The 21,682-nt window shown below is 40.9% G+C and overlaps 2 protein-coding genes across 4 annotated transcripts in view; both read right to left on the bottom strand.

The window, feature by feature from the left end:
* usp15 (ubiquitin specific peptidase 15) overlaps nt 1-11,624 on the bottom strand; it is a 40,697-nt gene extending 29,073 nt beyond the window's left edge. For 2 of the 3 annotated variants that reach the window (XM_030720039.1, XM_030720040.1), the window contains exons 1-6: nt 11,512-11,624; nt 10,699-10,826; nt 10,309-10,439; nt 7,749-7,875; nt 6,611-6,756; nt 4,958-5,019 (exon numbers count right to left, since the gene is read on the bottom strand). In XM_030720039.1, the coding sequence (XP_030575899.1) occupies nt 4,958-5,019; nt 6,611-6,756; nt 7,749-7,875; nt 10,309-10,439; nt 10,699-10,826; nt 11,512-11,600 (683 nt within the window). In that variant the 5' untranslated portion in view covers nt 11,601-11,624. Of the gene's footprint in view, nt 1-4,957; nt 5,020-6,610; nt 6,757-7,748; nt 7,876-9,483; nt 9,621-10,308; nt 10,440-10,698; nt 10,827-11,511 lie in introns of those variants that run through there. The other variant, XM_030720041.1, reaches the window with a different exon arrangement.
* A 2,149-nt stretch (nt 11,625-13,773) lies between these two features.
* On the bottom strand, nt 13,774-21,480 carry LOC115773405 (sodium- and chloride-dependent GABA transporter 2-like). Its single transcript, XM_030720119.1, has 15 exons — nt 21,400-21,480; nt 21,046-21,237; nt 20,102-20,236; nt 19,346-19,486; nt 19,159-19,246; nt 18,848-18,980; nt 18,610-18,744; nt 17,723-17,826; nt 16,545-16,669; nt 16,318-16,430; nt 16,064-16,201; nt 14,530-14,632; nt 14,309-14,409; nt 14,018-14,188; nt 13,774-13,923 (listed from the first exon to the last, which is right to left on the bottom strand). Exons 1-15 carry the CDS (start codon nt 21,404-21,406, stop codon nt 13,774-13,776), a joined length of 1,836 nt encoding a protein of 611 aa, XP_030575979.1. The 5' UTR covers nt 21,407-21,480.
* Between the last annotated feature and the right edge of the window lie 202 nt (nt 21,481-21,682).

Raw genomic sequence — 21,682 nt, 5'->3', positions numbered from 1 at the left:
TGAGGGAGAAAAACAAAGGCCAAATTTAATGGCCTGGTGTGACAAGGCCATTTAATATTTTGTAAAGATTTCCACAATATTTGATGGGCTACTTGTGTAGATGATCTGGAGCCAATTTGGTGTCAGTGGGTGAAATGCCCTAGGACGAGTTCGTTCAAATAGCAGGCGTGGAAATCGCAAAAATTGACACCTTCAATTGAAGATGGCCGACTTCCTGTAGGGTTTGGGGTATGGGTCCAAGAGACTTTTTTGTACGTCTTAGTATGTTACATGAGCCTGTACATTTTCATACATGTAGATAAAACGTAGCTCCGGGGCTACTCAAAAAACATGCTATTTTAAGATATTCCGAGCTGCCACTAGGCGGCGCTCTAACGTTTATGGACTTTATGCATATGAATGTGTTCAGGACAGGGTGCTTATCACACCACTGAAGTTTGAGCCAGATTGGGCAAGTTGGCTTTGAGTTACAGCCATTTTTGTGTTCATGGCGAATCATCGAACTTTGCCGTCCCATAAGGGTCACGCCCTTTTGTCAAAAACTCACAGTTTTGAAAACACAGTAAGTCCAAGTTCTTAAGGCTTTCCAGGTGAAATTTGAGATGGTTCTGCTAAACCACCTTGGAGCTGGACCTCCAAGTGTAAAATATGACATTTCCTGTTCCCACTAGGTGGCGCTGCGACTGATATTAAATATTGTCATATGTATGTGTTCAGGGGGGCACCCTCATCCTACTGGAGAAGTTTGATGCACATTGGATCATGTAGGTATGAATGAGAGGCAATCAAAATTTCATGGTGAATGATCAAAGTTCAAAGGGGCATAAGGACCCCTCCCCCTTGCCAAAAACTCACCATTTTCGAGATTTAGATTCCCCTGGGGGTGTAGGTTAGACAAACCAAATATGAAGATGATAACGTCTAAAACCTCTGAGTTATTAGAAAAAGTGTGAGGGCTGCAAATCGCCAAATTTGCATAATTAATTCAAAATGGCGGACTTCCTGTTGGGTTTAGGGCATGGCTCCAAGAGGATTTTTTGTGCGCCTGGACATGATATACATGTGTATGAAGTTTCATTCATGTACGTGAAACACAGCGGTGGGGCTCCAGTTTAGGGGGCGCTAGCGAGCCATTTGGGCGCGCCCTTGCCCGAGCCCATTAAAATACTTAAATTTTCACCAGGTGTGACGCATGTGCAAAGTTTCATGAGTTTTTGAATATGATAAAGCCCCCAAAAAGCCAATTCATTTGCCTGAATAATAAAAATAATAATAATAATAATAAACGAAGCAATTACAATAGGGCCTTCGCACAGTTCGTGCTCGGGCCCTAATAATAATAAACGAAGCAATTACAATAGGGCCTTCGCACAGTTCGTGCTCGGGCCCTAATAATTAAAACCGCAAGCGGTGATATCGGGCCCTCGCACTCCGCGCGCGTCGACCTGTGGCGCTCGTCGACCCGTGCCGCACTCGGAGGTTTTGTGATCGTGATGGGTCTCTAGAAAGTTGAATTCTTTTATAGGAAAAGGTATCTTTTGCTCTCGGCATAGACGCAATGGAATATTTGGGGGTGTGGTCACGGCTCCAGCATGCAAAATAGGGCATGGGTCTGATTGACTTTTTTGATGGGCTGTTTGTCTAGATGATGTGGAGCCAATTTGGTCTCACTGGGTGAAATGCCCTAGGAGGAGTTCATTCAAATAGCAGGCCTGAAAATGGCAAAAATTGACACTTTCAATTGAAGATGCTGGACTTCCTGTAGGGTTTGGAGTATGGCTCCAAGAGACTTTTTTGTATGTCTTAGGATGTTACATGAGTGTGCAAAATTTCAGAGCTGTAGATAAAATGTAACTCAGGGGCTAGCTAAAAAACATGGTATATTATGATATTTAAAGCTGCCAGTAGGGGGCGCTCTAACGTTTATGGACTTTATGCATATCAATGTGTTCAGGGCAGGAGGCTTATCAAATAGATGAGGATTTTGTAAGGAATGGTGAAAGATATTTCATGTATTTCAGAGCACAACTAATTCTGTGGACGGTCATACAAATTTTCATTTGCTTCTGTAGGGGGCGCTATTGCGCCTACAGTCTTGAATCTGTAGTTATGGATTCAGCCTGGGTGTGTACATGAGTGATTAAATTTTCAGCCTGATCAGACAAAGCATGTGCGAACAAGTGCACAAACAATTTTGGTGGTGAGGGAGAAAAACGAAGGCCAACTTCAATGGCCTGGTGTGATAAGGCCATTTAATATTTTGTAAAGATTTCCACAATATTTGATGGGCTCCTTGTCTAGATGATGTGGAGCAAATTTGGTCTCACTGGGTCAAATGCCCTAGGACAAGTTCGTTCAAATAGCAGGCGTGGAAATCGCAAAAATTGACACCTTCAATTGAAGATGGCCGACTTCCTGTAGGGTTTGGGGTATGGGTCCAAGAGACTTTTTTGTACGTCTTAGGATGTTACATGAGCCTGTACATTTTCATACATGTAGATAAAACGTAGCTCCGGGGCTACTCAAAAAACATGCTATTTTAAGATATTCGGAGCTGCCACTAGGCGGCGCTCTACCGTTTATGGACTTTATGCATATGAGTGTGTTCAGGGCAGCATGCTTATCACACCACAGAAGTTTGAGCCAGATTGGGCAAGTTGGCTTGGAGTTACAGCCATTTTTGTGTTCATGGCGAATCATCGAACTTTGCCGTCCCATAAGGGTCACGCCCTTTTGTCAAAAACTCACAGTTTTGAAAACACAGTAAGTCGAACTTCTTAAGGCTTTCCAGGTGAAATTTGAGATGGTTCTGCTAAACCACCTTGGAGCTGGACCTCCAAGTGTAAAATATGACATTTCCTGTTCCCACTAGGTGGCGCTGCGACTGATATTAAATATTGTCATATGTATGTGTTCAGGGGGGCACCCTCATCCTACTGGAGAAGTTTGATGCACATTGGATCATGTAGGTATGAATGAGAGGCAATCAAAATTTCATGGCGAATGATCAAAGTTCAAAGGGGCATAAGGACCCCTCCCCCTTGGCAAAAACTCACCATTTTCGAGATTTAGATTCCCCTGGGGGTGTAGGTTAGACAAACCAAATATGAAGATGATAACGTCTAAAACCTCTGAGTTATTAGAAAAAGTGTGAGGGCTGCAAATCGCCAAATTTGCATAATTAATTCAAAATGGCGGACTTCCTGTTGGGTTTAGGGCATGGCTCCAAGAGGATTTTTTGTGCGCCTGGACATGATATACATGTGTATGAAGTTTCATTCATGTACGTGAAACACAGCGGTGGGGCTCCAGTTTAGGGGGCGCTAGCGAGCCATTTGGGCGCGCCCTTGCCCGAGCCCATTAAAATACTTAAATTTTCACCAGGTGTGACGCATGTGCAAAGTTTCATGAGTTTTTGAATATGATAAAGCCCCCAAAAAGCCAATTCATTTGCCTGAATAATAATAAAAATAATAATAATAAAAATAATAAAAATAATAAACGAAGCAATTACAATAGGGCCTTCGCACAGTTCGTGCTCGGGCCCTAATAATAAAAAAAAAAAAAAAAAAAAAAAAAAAATAATAATAAACGAAGCAATTACAATAGGGCCTTCGCACAGTTCGTGCTCGGGCCCTAATAATAATAAACGAAGCAATTACAATAGGGCCTTCGCACAGTTCGTGCTCGGGCCCTAATAACCTGATATTCTGAATTTCATCAAACCATAATATAAATATCATCAATTCTTAAACTAATGATATTCCTGAGCCAGTCAACATCAATAAAACCAATATTAGACCAAACGTAAGAAAAGCCAGAAATTATCTAAAAAAATCTTTAACTTTTGACAACATCTTGATTTGAAAACATCTTTAAACATATTTAACATATTTAAACATTAAACATAGAATTGGAAAGCCTTTTTCATTACTATTAATAAGATGATCGAAGAAATTTATCACTCTTTTGTGCACTAATGCTTCAATATTGAATTGACCGAATTCCCCAAAAACCATACAATTAGCTGTAAGTAAGCACAAACATTACAATTTCAGCTAATTTACTAAAACGCTACAAGCTTCAGTCTCATCAGGGTTGAATTGAAAAATTGTAAGATTTGAATTTTACCCCTCAAAAATGTAAAAATTTTAGTTTTAGATGTATTAACTGTGAGTTTTCTGTCCTCACAGTAATTGAAAACATAATTAAGAGCCAGATGTAAGTCTTCAACAGATTCTGCCATAACAATAGTATCATCTGCAAGTACATGTAACCTAATATACACTTCATCATTACTAAGAAATTCAGAAAACTTGGATGCAAGGCTGTCTAAACCTTTATAAGTATGACTTATATTTCTCAATATTTCTTGCCATAACCCCATATTACACTTAAAAAAAAGATTTTGCATTGCTGTACAGGTTGAATATAACATTAAAAAATGTTACCATTAATCCCAATAAATTTCTTCCATAATGAACACCTGTCAACTAAATCAAAAGCGTTTTTATAAATAATGAAGGCACTGATTGTTTTTTATGCAGACAGAGTTCAATGACAGAATTAAGGAGGAAGATATGATCCAACATTGACTGTTAATTCTCTCTGAAACCAGTTTGCTCTTCACCCAAGATGCCTGAGCTCTCTACAAACCAAGCGAGTCTAGCATTTATAGCTGAAGTAAAAAGTTTAACACAGATAAGCAATGTAATTCACCTACAGTTGACAGGGTTATTTATATCACCTTTGCTCTTATAAAGGAGTTTGTAAAGACCAACACCAGTCTTCAGGTACAAGGCCTGTCTCAAGAACTAAACTGAAGAGATGAACTATTACGTGTATCTTCTGCTAAAAGCGACGGTAGCATTTGAATACAAAGTAGGAATCGGATTCCAATACCGTGGCACAGCTCGAGTCAAAGAAACATAAGCAAGGCGGTGTGTCATTCACTCACTTGAGTGCCGTGGAGCCTCGGGGCCATGTGCCATCCTCATTCTTCTGCTCTATTACGAGAACCTGTGGGAGATGGCAGAAAGAAGAGTGCTCCATTTGCTTCCACTATTTTAAAGACACCAAACTTCATTGTGGTCTACTGAAAGACTAAAACCAAAAAGCATTATTATTTGCTCGCTCTGAATTTATCTTCCTAACAGGTGAAAGATCACGGATTTGACCTCAGAGAAAGAGAAATCCCTTTAGGGTTGCGTCAGGAGGACATTCAGAGTAAAAATCTGACAAATCAAATACGTGGAGCTACCCTGTAGTGACCCCTTGTGACAAGGCAACAACTGAAAGGAGTTATTCTATTTTATATATGACAAAGTTTAGACATCCTTAGAATCTATTTGTGGCAGCAGGGTGGAGTAGAGATGTGCATGCTCAAGAAGGTACACCCACATTTTTCAAAAAAAAAAAAAAAAAAAGCTATTTAAGACACTGTATACAAAGTGCCCCTAAATAAACTGAAGAAATAACATCAGGTGCCTGATCCCACAAACAAAAAGCCCAGTGTCATGGACCAGAGTTGGTCCTTGTTCTGTTCTGCAGTCTTGGTGAGCTCGGTGTAGAAACACATAAAGCAGTTCTCCCCTCACTGCAGGTTTTAGTTAAAGGGGCTTTCCAAAAGAGCAGAACAAGGGCTAATGTCCCCAGATGTAGTCCAGAACAATAGAGCTGGAGCCCACATGATCATCCGCGGGACCAAAGACTCTTTTTAGAGTGAGCAGAATGACATCGAGGACCACCACAACACCACAGGGTCATGTTAGGAAACAACAAGACTTTAATGGCTGGTTAGACTGAGCTTTCAAAATTAGAGCAAGGAGACTGACCACTAGTAACATGACTGCAGACCAATCTAATAAAACTGTGAAATACTGAAACGAGTCATCAAGAATACTTTGGCATCTCTCAATAAACCTGTCCAGCCTTCCGCAAGTCATGCCTATCAGTGGAAAACGCTGAATACTGTTACTGGGTTAATCTGACTGGACCAGCAGCAGGGAAGTGGGACAACTCAGATGTGGGGCCTGCCAGTTCATTTCAGCCACATGTGTAACTGAATAAATGTGGAGAGTTCACAGCCAGTTTGATTTCAGGTTATAAGTGCAAAACATTAGAGCAGCTCATGAGTTTAGACTGCAACTGAAGCTTTACTATGAAGGCGGAAGGGTAATTTTAGCAGTTTGTGTTTTCTGACTTGCAGTTCTTTTGTTTCTTGCAACACCCAAACAACACAATGCTGAGGTTTTTCAGTGTCTACAATACTGGTTTATGTTAGGAGAGAAACAATTGTATATAGAAGAGAAAGACAAAAGGAAAAGAAAAAAGAGCCGCCGCTTACAGAGATCTTGACTGAACAACAAAAATAACCTGTTGGATACAGATGTCTGCCAGAGAACACAAATAAGGAAAAGATATCTAACTGAAACTAGATTATCTTTCACTGAGCTCAGGAATGGTGGTCTACATAGTAAGCCATATTCTAACAAATCTGACAGTTTTCTGAAATTTCTCCTGGCCCTTTTGTGAAACATGAACCCTCCAAAGCTCTTTAAACTCTTTTCACTTTGTGAGAATTTCAGCAAAAAGTGAAAAAAGTTCAAACCTGTCCTTGGTAGAGGCCGGCGTCTTGGATGGTGCTGTCAGGTTTGTTGAGAGGCTCAAAGGTGTTGCTCATGTACCTGTTCCACAGCCTGGTCTCCTTCTCGTCAGGTATGCTGAACAGCTTCCTCATTTCCTTCTCAATCATATCTGTGGCGATATTAACAACAACAATCTGTGTGGTTTACACGGTACTGTTAAAAACTAAGACTCATGGAACTCATATGTGCACAAACAAAATGGGAAGAAGACCAACCACACGTCATCATCAAGAGAACAAAGTAAATGTTTACTCAGTAATTACACAAGTACTCAGGAACAACATGACCAAAGTATAAAGCATGCATAATTATTCATTTGTTTGAATGCACGCAGGAGGTGATTAAAATGTCTGAAATCCCAGGGGTATATTTAGAAATATTCCACATATCCATTGTGCTTCCAGGAAATCTTTTTCCAGCTTTTTGCAGGGTGACCACACACATAAACATGACTGCTCTGCATACTGTAAACACAACAAGTCTGTTTTACCTGCAATCTTTGCACTTTGTTAATTCACTCAAATAAAAATGTCATTCGTGCTTCAGTAAATAATTTTGAAAAACAGGCTAAAAAAAATTATTTCTATTCCATTTTCTTTGGCTCTGGCTAAAACTTCTTTGTAGATGAAAAAAAATAGCCTGACTTAATGAACAAGATGACAACAGTTGTTGCTTCATGTTTTACTGCAGGGATACACTGACTAATAAAAGCACATCGGCAAACAATGGATTGTAAATGAACTAGTTCTTATATAGCGCGTTTCTACTCTAGCTGAGCACTCAAAGCGCTTTATAGGTATTCACTGATGTGTATTTGTTGTGTCACATCAATTTTCAGCTAATTTGTTTAAAAAAAAAAAAAAAAAAAAAAAAAAAAAAAAAAAGGTGTGATGAGAGCTGAAAGACTTTAAAACTAGTCCGTTATTTTTATGAGATTTCTTTGTTTCCTCTGGAACAAAAGAGGGAAATAACTAAAATCACTGGCAACAATGGTTATTAGACAAACTGTTAATTTAAACACAAATATCACAAACAGTCCAAATTCATTTTTTTGAAAATGTGAACTCTGACTTCCTGTCAGCCTTTCGAGGCAGTGCCTACCTATTGTGTCAGCTTTACTGAAGCGTTTGGTGATCACGTTGTCCATGTTGCTGTCTTCACAGAGCTTCAGCTCGGTCAGGTACACCTCTACCTTGCAGTGCTTCACAAACATACCCTGTTCAACCACCTATATTTATATAAAAAAAAAAAAAAAAAAAAAAGGATGATTATCAATTTACTGCTGAATCCACAATTCTTGTATGTATTAATGCAACAAATAAGGGACACGGGCCTTATTCATGGGTAACCCTTAAGATGGGTATATACTATGCTATTTTGGTCTGTCCTAGACAAAAGATGATCGATGTGAAAGACTCTTGAAGACACCTCAGAAATCATGGTCCTTTTAGAGAAGTTTTAAGTTTGCACTTAAAATGGCTTTGCAAGCAAAAAGAGCCTGGGACATAATTTTACCTGTGTAAAAACTTTTGGGTGATAATCGCGCGATCTGACCTCCGTCTACTAACCAACAGGAATGTAGCACTGATCAATGCAACACAGAGAACAGCAACAAATCAAGCTGAACAGATGGAAGTAAAACACGAAAAACTAAATGTTTAAGATTCCAACACAGAAGCAAGTCTAACTGCGTTGTGGCAGCAGAAGCCTTTGATTGTATGATGTGCTGTCTAACTGTCATGACCAAGCCAAGGAGAGCACAGTGTAGAAGTAGTGGAGCTGTGATTTGCAGCTAAAATCTACATACACCAAACCTACCAGGTCACACAGTGCAGATAGCAAAGAACTTATAAATCTCAGCTCAAACTTCAGATTGCAGCCACAGTAAGGAAAATTCAAGATATTTTCAAAACCTGTATTATCAGCTGTGCCTCAGTCTAGACTACCTGAAAACAGGTACACAGAAAAAGAGTAAAGCCTGGAAAAGACCTGTCAGCCAAGACAGCTAGACATGTAGGCACCCAAACAGAAACTGTGACTATTACTGTGACTGCTAAGACGGCAAAAATGAGCATGATGCAACTCTTATCTCATTCTCATCAAATTTCCGCAAGATCGAAAGAAAATCTTTAAATTTAGTGTGCTAGCAAATGTTTCTTATGCATAACAAAGCACAGGCTGCTGCGCTGGTCTCCACTCATCTGGAGTTCTGATACTTCACAGTCTGCGTGAAGTGCTTAAATTAGCAGCACCTCGTGCAAACAGCTGAGGGGTCCCAGCCTATTTATTTCACCGCTGAGCCCCTCCAACACACACACTACCAAACTGCAACAGTCCTTCACACACAGCTTAGATTCTCTCACCACCACAGCCCTCCCCTCCCCAAGACCAGATCTCCCAGTGGGCTAGTGCACCTCAGCACAGCACCCATCTGTCTGTGAGCTCAGAGTAAAAACCCAACTCACTGCCAAACTCCAGCAGAATTTCTCATATCAAAGCAGAGCCAAACCCATTTACACCCCCCCCCCCTTCTCCCATACTGGTTATGCCTCTCCTCGCACTCTTTTCAAAAGATTTTGCGCTGCTTCTCTCAGTGTGACCTCAGCTGGCATTCCTATGCTTCCAAAAAAAAAAAAAAACTTAAAAAAACTTAAAAAAACTTAAAAAAAACAAGAACGCAGGAGCACTCCACCAGTGTTGGCAATCAAACCACAAGTGGACAGCCCAAACCCATGACTACGATCCTACTAAGTCCTTTATATAAACTGCCCCCCCTCCACTATACCCCAAGATGGCAAAAAAGAAACAAAAGGGTTTAAAAAAAAAGGAAGAAAACCTCTTTCATGTTGTGTCTCGCAGATCGTTCCATGTAGCTTTTCAGTCATCCAGAACGTTGCCTGAAAATAGAAACCCTGCAGCCACCTGATACGGCCCATGACATACATGGTAAAAGAGGAGGGTCAATGAAAGGGGGGGGAGACACGAGAGAGAGAATGATAGAGACGGAGGGGAAAGAGGATGTGCTTCCAGCAGCCATGATGCCATGACTAGCGAGATTTGAAGAGGTGCTATGATACTGAAGGTGCCATCACACACAAGTATTCAATTATAACAACACAAATACAGGCATTCTGCGTTTTTTTTCACTCTACCAAATTTTACATACTCTTCTTTAGATATAAATATTGTGTTTCATTCATAAAAGAAATTAATGAAAGGCAGCTGTATTTTTACTTCTTTTGGATATATAAAAAACCAACCTTTCAGTATTACATTTGAGATTCTTTGCTTAGTAAATCTACCTGACCAATCAATTGATGTATACTTCACCAGTTCATATGGTTACACCAAGGCACACATTATTAACTCTAAACTTAATGTAGTTAAGGCTTAACTGTCCTTTGCCATAATTTTTTTAAAAATCGGAAGCGTGGAGAGTCTTTCACCATTCAGGGCTCAGCAACAGAAGCTCAAGTTTTGCCTTTTCCAAAAGTGTTGCGCATCTGACTTTCTGATCTCAGTCTTTTAGCTCAACACAAGCCAGGCTGCACACCAAACCTACTAATTCTGTATCCCAGAAAACCACCTGTGCTTGGCAGCAGAGTGCGTGCACCAACTAACAAATCCATTCATAGTCTTATGCTAATGACTGAACCCTTACCTTGCGAGCAATTGGCTCCTGACCCTCTGAGAGTCCATACCAGCTGACAAGCTTATTCCAGCCTTCTGTTGGGACCAGGATGTAGTCAAGCTCATCAATGAGGTGTTCCTTGATGGCGAGCACATCACCATCTAGAAAGAGGGAAGGTCATGCACATGCAGTTAAACAAGAGGGGGTAAAAATCACATTCAGTAGGTCAACACTTGCACTATCAATAACACACAAAGAATGAGGTATGCTGGAGAGCTTTCTATGAGTTCCCTCCAAAAAAAGGCTACTGTCTAGTCAGTAGACAATGTTTTTTTGTGCCCCTTTCCCTTGTGTCTTCCAGAATAATGAAGCTAAACTACCAAAAACTGTTTCACCATATATTTATAATCTGCTTCTTACCTTTGAGAAGACCAGCGTTATCAACCGGTCCTGGGTAGACATTCTGGTCTCCCATCTGGTATTTGTCCCAGCTGTCAAATCCCACATATTTCTTCCACTGTTTGAACCAGTGACTGTCCACTAGGTACCTGCAGAGAAGGCAATGAAGATTACAACAGCACTACTAAACTTGAGCAAGGTGTGACAGTCAAGGGTTATTGTCAGGTTTTTGGGGTTTTTTTGCAACAAACTACTGAGCTATAAACCAGGCTACATTCGGACTTCCTTGCAGTCAGGACCCTAAACAAATCTGTTTTAGGGGAAGCACACATTACACAGACTGACAGTTGTAACTGTAGCTTATAGACGCCGTGTTGAGTTCAGGTTGCTACAAGCTAGCCAGCTGGCTCTGTGATTTTGACAGGTGGATCTTCTCCGACTCCGCCCTGCTGAAGTCGACGGATGAACCCACTGACAAGCAAGCCGCTCAGATCGTCGGCAGGCTAGCCAATTAGCTGATAGCCTGCTAACTATCGGGAACGGCATGTCGTCTTACACGTCCCCAGAAATTAAGCGAGACAGGTATTTGGAAGTGGAAGATATAACCGCCAAACTACGATAATTAAACGAGTCTAGCGGTCTTAAGTCTTAATGTTAGCTCACCCAGCGCTAGCCGGCCAAGCTGACACATGAAGCTGACAGGCAGCTAGCTCCGAGCTCACTGTCAACACGGCCCGGCCGCTCGGCTTTCGTATCCTCCGTGGCGTTGACAGCCTCGGCAGAGCCAGCCCACGGGTACGCAGGGCCCTTGAAAAGATTACAGTCAATTCTTACCAAGTGTCTCCCTTTCTTAGTTGTGTTTTCAATAGTGCCGCGACCTCTCCTCTTTGGGTATCCAGATCAGCCGCTCCTCCTTCCGCCATCTTTCCTCAGACATTCCCCGGTGCATGGTGGGAAAAAAGTGCGCGTCATCGAGGCACGTAGAGAGCGACGCCGCTGCTGCAGCCAATCACCGCAAGAGAAGCGTGACACCCAGCGGCAGCGTTATTCTAGAAAATGTTTCAAAAGTGCTCCATCATTGTGGCTGCACGGGCCCATGGCTGACCAAGAAACTGGACCTTAAAAAAAAATGAAGTCCCCAACATTTTTTCCAGCGAGGGGCGCAACACAAGTGACTGTTTTTTTAAAAGTACTGCATATGAGAAAATATCCAAAGCGGCCAGTCACATACAGGATCTGAAAATTAAACCAGCTGTGATTTTGCAATTTGGGTAAAACTACTGTGAACATATAGTTTGACTTCATACTATTACCGGAAAATAGGCACTGCACGGATTACAGAGAAAAATGATTAATAACTCTTCTATTCATGCATGCAATGACAGCTTTGGTTTTGTGCGTACAGTCCATTAGTCAGTTGATGTGGGGGTATTACACCATGTGGAATTTTTGTTATACATACACAGCAATAATCAGCGTTTTGAGAAGGTTTATCTTTGGTGTTGCCACAGTGTAACCACACAAATATTGCCCTTTGGCTCTACAAATTTGGTACTGGTGGCTGCCAGAAGTGGGGATGCCTTCACAGTGATAAGAATAAAGTAAAAAGGGCCAGGGCTTATCAAAGGCATTACAATTAAGAGGGTTTAAGAATAAGAGACCAAGAATTCATTTAAGAGTAAACTGTAGTTTGATTAGTTGACTACACAAAATATCAGATAATAAAGTACTTGAATCATTATATAAAAATTGAATCTAGCTGCACTACCAGCAAGCTTTGGTACAGGTAGTTTACTACTGCCTGGTAGCACAGTCAGCATGAGGAAGCAATGGTATACATGTTTACTGAGGCTGGGACGTCTACATCACTGTAAGTCAAATCACTGTACCAGTAAAAATATTTAAATAAATAATTAAATGCAACTAAGCTTAAACAGTGAACCCATTCTGGAAACCAACAGAAGCTAAATTGAATTGGAAAAAATAAATAAATAAAAATTACAAAACTATAGCCACTCTAAAAGCATATTTTATACAAGCTGAGCTTCTGCAAAGTCAGCACGTTATACTTTATCACAATAGAAAATGATTGTATGGAACAAACATATTTATCAATAACATCATTACATGATTTGTTAAAAAGTTCTCCATTAATTTGTTATAAAATGTCCATAAAATTGAAGAATTTTGATTGTGAGGGGCTGATTTTAAAAGTGTTACATTTGAAGCAGCAGGGTTAGGTTCAAACCATAGACTGTGTATAATAGATGGACAGGGCCACTATGATACCACTCATTTTCACAATTGCTTCAATTTTCAGAACTGATAACTACATCCAACTATTTCATGTGAAAAATGGCTGCTGTGAACAAGGTCTATGCTACTCAGTGATCTTTTTTTCATTACAGCCGCCATGCTTAATACCCCAATTCCGGATTATTTTCTTAGAGTTTAGGAAGCTCCCGTCAGAGAGCAAACACAAACTGGTTCAGGACAACATACACAGTTTATTTAAAACTTACAAGAGTAACATTTCTTTGTACAGTCATAACATGTTACAGTACAAAAATGAAACTACAGTTTATATGCCATATTAGTCCTATAGTCATGTAGTGCTACCACAGGATTCTATATTTCCATTCTTTTATTCAAATGTCTACAGTTAATCTCATTTTCCGTAAATACAAAAGGAAAACCTCTGCAATTATTTATCATAATATAACAATATGATACATATATGACATAGTAACAATGTGGTGTTGTCAGATATATAAAGGAACATTAATAAGTTGCTCTCTAGGTGTTATGTAGCATCCAATGGTTCACCTGTTCCTCCCATGACTTTGCTCTTTTTTGGGGTTACTTATAAATTTTGCCAATCCACTGACAAATTTAAGACTAAGTCTGGGTAAATTACCTTTGTCCCTGAAAAACACCACTTTCCACTCCAAAAATACTTAATTCAAATGGCAGGCTACTTTTTAAAATTTGTTCACCCTTATTTTATCACACAGAAATGCTTCTCCCAGTATGATCTCCTGAGTCTGCCACGTCTGTCATGTATTAAAGTCAGTGGATCCCATAAACCACTGAAGCTCATAAGTTGGAGTCTGCCTCTGAGACGGGGAAGTAGCCATTTGTATTCTTGGTGGCATCTACCTCCGGAGCAAAGATGGCCAGTAACCTATCCTGCTCCCTCTTGGTTTTAGGTAAATCATCAGATGGTCTGATAAGCAACTGGATGCGCTGTAAACAAACAAAAAAAAAGCAAGCAAACATTCAAATCAAGAGCACGTCAGCCGGGCATGAATGTTTTCCTCTGAGATGATGATCAGCATACCTCTTTGAGTGTCCCCTGAGTGGTGCTGATCTTATAAACCATCCAAAGTGGAATGCAGACCATAGAGGAGAGAGCGAGCAGCCAGCCGATGACATACCCCCACCACGGGTACACATACTCATTGTTGTACTTCAAAGGAGTGTATTTAATGAGGGAGAATGCAAAGGTGCCCTGCAGAAACAAGGTAACAATTACATAGGGCAACTAGTGAGGATTTATTTATTTATTTTTTGCTAAAGGAACAGCATTTATTGTCATTTTTGTAAACATATTTAGTTTACTCAGACTCACAACGCACGTGGCTGGGGTGAAGAACAACCAACAGTACTTGATATAAGGTCCTGGCCGGTAGCCAATCATATCCTCAATGTTATCGTAAAAGCGATCCGCTCCTGGAAAAACACAATAAAGACACAAATCTAGCTGAAAGTCTGCCAGTACCGGGGGGGAATACTCAGAATTACTAGAAGAAAGCTTGTGCTGTAATTTTGCATGCAGATCTGTTTGCTTACCATAGACCCACGCAATGCAAACTGTCTCAAAGATGGACATGAAGAGAAGACACATGCCACTGGCTGCGTAGTAATCAAAGAGCTGGAAAACATACATGCCTCCCTAGGCAGATACAAACCACAGAGTTATAATAAATATAATTAACCTAAGTAACATTTTTTTACACAATAAACTAAGTGAAATTATTTTTTCCAGCCACACACAAACAAATAATTAGGACAAAAGAGATTAAAATCCTGGCTTAAGTAAACAAAAGACAAAAAAGAGGATACAATTACAGAACTTGAGTTTCCACAAGTTACAGCTTTTTTTCCTTTCTTTGCATGTGACTGTACAAAATCTGCAACCTTTGACTTCAGTGCAAGAGTCTGACTTTGCAGGTTTGGAAAGATTAGACTCACGGAGCTCAGTGATAACATATATGCTCAAAGGACACTGTTTATCTGGTGTAAAATACCTCCATTCAGGTGTTTCCATGTCAACCTGTAACAGCAAGGGCAGCTGATAAAGCAAAAACATGGATCGAGCACAAGATGCCCATGTTGTCAGAATAATTTCATATGGATATCTATTATAGATTTCTAAAAGTATGTGTATATATATTTATCAAACCCTGGAGATTTAGACTGCTCTAAACGCACAGTTTTTTTTACTCTTCGCTCTGTATGATGTCACTGAAAGAAGATATTCCTACTTTGGTCATCTTGGGCACATAGCTCTAGCTGCAAGCACAGGAGTCCCACCCGCCTGCTGTTCAAACTCTTTTTTTTTTTTTTTACACCAGGGGCAATCAATCATAAGAAAGCTGGGTTAAAAGGAGGGGGACAGGAAGTTAAGATGGCTTGCTGGAGACAGTGGATGAACTGAGGGGCTGCACTGAGCTGTGAATTATGCAAAACTACTCTAGTAAGGTCCAAAAATAAAAACAGAAAACTTTAAGTGAGCATCTCCTATAAGTAAAAATGTAGGGTAGCTTCAAAGCTATACAATAAACTAATATATGGTTATCATACAAAGATTTGTATGCCAGAAACAATAAAGTCCAAAAATGGACTATTTCAGCCCTCACCCTAAAATTGGGAGCATTGCGTAACAATGCTTGTCACTTACCTGAGAAGGGTTGCAAAAAACCATAGACGTGCTTGTACTTACAAACTGAGGACTTGCTGACAGCTCTACAGAGCATTCATGTTTCCAGCTGTGCAGAGGTGAAACCATGTCAACTATGTTGGACTCCAGTAAGATTTATTTAATCAGAACAAAGCATCCCACCACCAGCTGCAACCCCCACCCCAGCAACAGCCCGATTTGTCGAGAATGTGTGTGTGTATGATAGTAACAGCATTAACGTCACATGATAAACCAAACTGCTGCTAAAGGCACACATTCCTGTTAGGAAACAAGGGATAACGCCATAGCTTTTAAAAATGTATGTATGAGATCTTACTCATAATTAAAAACCAGAGTTCACACTTGTCAATCTTTGTCTGTGTGCATCTGTGTGTTTATAGTCTCAGAGTGTGACCCCCCTACCTCCATCAGCATGACGAGGCCCATGAGGAAGGAGACCAGGACCACCACTAACAGGAAGAGCTCCCGGCGGTTCTTTCGACGGAACACGGCTGGGTACATGTCGACGATGGCCGTCACGAGGCTCTCGACGCACACGAACTGATGTAGGAGAAAGGAAAAAGCCATGAATTGTAATACAGTCCTTGTAAAAGCAATCGTGAAAAACCATTAAAGTGGTGGGATATGTTAACTAAAAATGGTGCACGGCTTTCTACCTGGCTGTCCAGCCCCAGAAAAACAATCATGATGAAGAAGAGGGCCGCCCACAAAGGAGACAAGGGCATCATGGACACAGCACGCGGGTAAGCTATGAATGCCAGGCCAGGGCCTGGGTGGAGGCAAGGCAAATAACTTAAACTGAACAAACACACACCAGCCTAAGGAACGAATCAAATTAGTGTTGCTTCAGGATTATTGTTACTTTGTTTGCTATCACCCTCACCAGATTCTGCCACTTCAGAGATGGGGACATTCTGCTCATAAGACATGAAACCCAAGATGGAGAAGATTGCAAAGCCTGCCACAAAACTGGTGCCACTGTTCAGAAAGCACAGTGCCAGGCAGTCTCTGCAAGAGACATCACAATATATCAGTGTTGTGTTACAGCACCATTAAGTATCAGATTCAGACAGGCAATCACAAAATAAGAGCTGGTCATGATGCTCAAGTTGGTGATTTTAATCAAGTCTAATGCAATAATTTATAGCTAAAATTCACAGTGGTTCTATTGTGTAGCGATTTACACATTTGCCTAACAAGCACAAGATCCCGCCGTTTGATTCCGGGAGGAGATACAAATCCCTTTGGGGTCAGGAAGGGCATCAAGCAGAAAAAAATAAATAAATCTGCTAAATCAAACAGGGCTACCCACTGTGGCAACCCCTTGCAAATAAGAGAGCAATCAAAAGTAGCTTTTAATTCTAAGTAGTAAAAATCACTATTAAACTACACCGCAATCTCATATTTCCTTTTCCCCCTTGCCTGTTGAGGATGTGTACCTTCTCTTGACTATAATAGCATTAAATTAAATTGCCTTGAGGTGCTCAAAGCACCCCATAAGAACAACCCCCCCCCCAAAAAAAAAAAACTCAAAAAAGCAAACAAACAAAAAAATACTCAGTAAAAGTGTCTCTTTCCAGAAATCATGACTCAGTTACTTAAAGGTACAGTGTGTAAAATCCCACCACTGGATGTCAGTAGATTGCAGATCGCAATTAACTGAGTTCTGTTTTCTTACCCCTCTCAATTCAAGTGCATAATCCTAGCTACGGTGGCCACTATAGGACAAATGACTCTGGCTGCTGTTCATCTGTAGTGGCTGCCAGTCTGTTTACCTCAGCTGTCAATGTGCTCATGTCTATTTACTCTGAAGGAGTCTGTAAGACTTTGTGAAAGGAGTCCAGTACAAGTCGATGAGTCAGTGACGCTTACTTTTGACCAATGACAGCGATGTAGTTTTGTCAATTTCATAAGACAGACATCTCTAAAACTGGGCAACTCAACAATTTAAAAATAAACAGACAATAATAAGCAACTTGCATGTTTAGAATAATCACGATAAGGAACTTGAATTTATTAAAGCATGCAAATAAACACATCAATATTGCATTGTTTACATACCTATAGCAGTTATTATTATATTTATTGTAGCTGCCCAGAGCGGTCAGCGACCCCAGACAGATGGCATAGGAGAAGAAGATCTGTGTGCCAGCATCCATCCACACCTAACACGCAAGAGATACGTGAAGACTCATCATACAAAAAACACATTGCACACTGTTTTAGATTCACATGTTACATTTTTCCATACACATTCATTCATCATTTACCAACGCATATGGGCAAAAGTAAAAAGTCTGTCACTAGGTTTGTTCTAGCTGAACATTTATTAACCATGCTTCTATAAATAGTTGGTGCAGGATGTGTGAAAAATAGCAAATATGGAGAAGTTATTTTTAGAGCAACAATATTGCGATATAAAACTAAGACTTGCCTTGCAAATGTCTTGAAACACCCCTGGGCACTTATTTTGGAGCCGGCCTGTATAGAATCACTAGTTAAATCTGATTTTTTAAAAGTCTTATTTATAAGTTTATTTAAGTCCTACTTCTCCCATACATTTTAGCTTAGGATTCCCATGTTTCTCTCTTTACAATGTGGGTGGTAGTCTGAGCTAAGCAGAGCTATTAAAAAAAAATAAAAAATCTTGTCCCACAACAGGGAAAAGCCTGATTTGCTGTCTGCCTCCTGCGTAGTCCTGGTAGAACTCATGTTTACAGTCCCAGTGGTGTATTGACCTTGCATTCAATCCCTGCAGTCGCTGCCTCTTTCATGGAGAGCAGATGGACCCAGCAGAAACAAGTCTCCCCCAGCCATAAACCATGGGGTATCTCCTCTTGGTTCACACCACTCTTTGGGGTTTTGTAATTGTTTTTTTGTTTTGTTTTTGTTTTGTTTCTTTTTTTTGGGGGGGGGGGGGGGGGGGGGGGGGGGGCACATGACAATACCTGTGGGTCTGCCAATCGCCCCAAATCAGGGTAAAGGTAGAACTGAATCCCGATTCCAGCACCTGGCAGGGTGAGTCCTCTGATTAAGAGCACAATCAGCATCACATAGGGGAAGGTCGCAGTGAAGTAGACCACCTATATCGACACACACGTGTGCAAACAGGAAACATGCCAAAATAAACACCCCATGTCATCCGTCATTTGCCCCAAAGTTGTCTTTGAGTTCCCTACCACCCACCTTTCCAGTGGATTTCACCCCCTTCCAGATGCAGAAGTAGCACATGACCCAAGCGATGAACAGACACAGGGACAGGTCCCAGTTCAGAGACCCCATTTGGTCAATGCCCGGGGAAATCCTTAGTGCTCTTCTCCTGTTGAGACAGGAAAGAAACATGTGACACCATCTAAAATCATTAACACACTCTCTGTGTTAATGATTTAGATGGTGTGTCGCATGTTTCTTCTCCTGTTGAGACAGGAAAGAAACATGTGACACCATCTAAATCATTAACACACTCTCGGTGTTCCATTAAGGGTCTGACAACTCACTCCCAGAACTCGATGACAGGAGAGGTGGTATTTAGGTTGATTGACTGGTTAGTTGAGGTGTTTCTTCTCTGAAACTCCACACAGTTTTCTGTATGGAAAAACATGTCCAAAGTATTTCTCATTCCACTCTCAAAGGAGAAAAAATATCTTCTGAGAGAAAGCATTTTTGGAAATCATGTTGTGTTACCTGTGTTCCATGTATTGTTGCAGGAAGACCAAGGCAGGTCCCAAGAGAAAGAGAAAGACAGATAGAAAATCCCCCAGGCCAGAACGATGATGTAGTAGAAGTTCAGCAGAGTCACTATCACCTGGGTGCCATAGCCAAGACCTGCCCAAATGATATTTAAGTATAAATATCAATATTCTACTTCGATAATTAGTTTATTCCAAATACCAAAAACGATGCATTGTTAGTCAGCATCCTTTGGTGGCTTCGGCCTGATGTCGGCCTTCCAAAATGCCACCGTGAGAGTAGTAACGGAGATGAGAAAGAAAAATCCCTGTCAAATCTGGAATTGAATTTAAAAAAACCTTCTTTTCACATACAAAGTCCTGAATGATCAGGCACCATCATATCATAAAGACCTTATAGAACCATATTATGCTAATGCAGCATTTTGCTCAGGACTGCTGGCTTACTTGTGGTTCCTGGAGTTTCTAAAATTAGAATGCGAGGCAGAGCCTTCAGCTATCAGATCCCTCTTCTTCTTCAGCTCCCACTTTGGGCTCAGGAGACAGACACCCTCTCTACTTTTAAGATTAGGCTTAAAACTTTCCTCCTTGATAAAGCTTATATAGTACATAGAGCTGGCTCAGGTGATGAGCTGTGCTGCTGTAGGCTCAGGGTGCTGGTCTTTACTTAACAATAAAAGTCCCTTCAGGTGGTTCCTATTCTGATATGGCATTATATAAATAAAACTGAATTTACCCAAATCCTCCTTACCTTCAAACAAAGGACTGATTTTTCTCCAGCAGGTAATGCCTCCCTCGCTGGTGTACTGACCCAGCGCTACCTCCAGGAGAAAGACAGGAACACCACAAGTAAACAGGAAGATCAGGTAAGGGATGAGGAATGCACCTGAGATTAAAAAAGAGCAAACAATTAAAGGTTAGAGTTTATGCCTTCAGGTGGTGTTTAAGAGGATCCGATTACCCATTTTATTACATATTCACATGCAATATATTTCTGCGCCTTTGAGAAATATTTAATTTAAGCATTAATGTGGTTTGGAACATAAAATACAAAAGCAAACTACATAAAACTTAAGAACTTAATGTGCAATTTTATTGTGGAGGCCTATACATATTACATAATTCACTGCCACTGCGCTTTCCTAGCATTTGTGTTGATGTCCCGTGGAGCAGCCAAGGGCATGTGGCGTGCAAAGTTTTCTGCAGAAACAGCTGCTGTGAGCGAGGAGCAACAACAGCTGTCTGACCCCGCTCATTCCCGAACTCTGACCCCGCCACCCCATGGGGGGGGGAGATAGAGAGAGGGGTATCTAATTTAGCAGCGACACAAGCATGTCCAAAAGCCAATGAAGGAAGAACCATTTTCAATCTGATTTTCAGAATCTTTGAATACATCTGTCTTTATTTCTTTCATCCGAAATCAAATCAATTTAAGGATGAATTTTACCTTTGGAAATAATCTGCAAAAGGAGCAGGTAATATGAAGGTTTGACTCTCATTAAGTCCATTAGTGCAAGAAGAAGTGCTGCACTGAGTTCAGTTTCAAATGTTTGTGCACCTGAATGATACTGATATGTTTAGGTATTTGCTTAACATACCACTGTGCTTCTTAAGTACAAAATAGTGACACACATGAATTAGTTCATGGAAAACTGCAGAGGCACACTCCTCTAACCAGTTTATCTCCCCACTCACCTCCCCCATTCTTGTAGCAGAGATAAGGGAACCGCCACATGTTGCCCAGGCCGATGATGGAGCCGGCGACTGACAGGACAAACTCCAACTTGTTGCTCCACTGACCCCTCTCCTCCATCTTCACTTCAGAGGGCAGCATCAAATCACTGGCATGGCTGGTGCCATTGGGGACGCCAGCTTTGACAGAGTCTGCTATGGAACGAATACATACAAGGATTGCGGTATGTTATAGAAACTGGATGGCTGATGTCTGAATTGGAAGCCGATGTCTCTGCCACAAAGCGGGTCTGGCTATAGAGCACACCAAGTTCAGTTGCAATGCAACTTTCATCAAATACACATGAATATACTTACCGCTCATTGCCGTGTTGCTTAGTTAACTGTGTGGAGCTCTTGCGTCAAGCTTGAAGCTGAATCTGGAGGTTTATCTGCAGCGGGTCAAGTTTGACTATTTAACATGACTAGGCAGAGAGGTGGGGTTTTGTAACGCTAAACCAAGGCCAGCCTCCACTCTCTGCCTGCATGTGGTCCCTTCTGAGCAAAGTACATCATCCACCATGTCTCTACAGTTAAAATAAGGTGCAACATAAGAGTCCAGGGGATTGACATCTGACCTGTCGGTCTTATGTCATGTTCT

Source organism: Archocentrus centrarchus, chromosome 23 (genome assembly GCF_007364275.1).
Source record: "Archocentrus centrarchus isolate MPI-CPG fArcCen1 chromosome 23, fArcCen1, whole genome shotgun sequence".
Taxonomy (NCBI): domain Eukaryota; kingdom Metazoa; phylum Chordata; class Actinopteri; order Cichliformes; family Cichlidae; genus Archocentrus; species Archocentrus centrarchus.
Note: the sequence above shows the minus strand (reverse complement) of the source record. Positions and strands in the feature narration are given on the sequence as shown.

Bases quoted from the DNA above. Each gene is read 5' to 3' on its own strand.
- LOC115773405 (XM_030720119.1), bottom strand. The intron at 16,431-16,544 runs GTGAGGGTGATA...GCCTCCACCCAG, and splicing joins CTCTGAAGTGGCAGAATCTG to GCCCTGGCCTGGCATTCATA. The intron at 16,202-16,317 runs GTAGAAAGCCGT...CTCCTACATCAG, and splicing joins TTCTGGGGCTGGACAGCCAG to TTCGTGTGCGTCGAGAGCCT.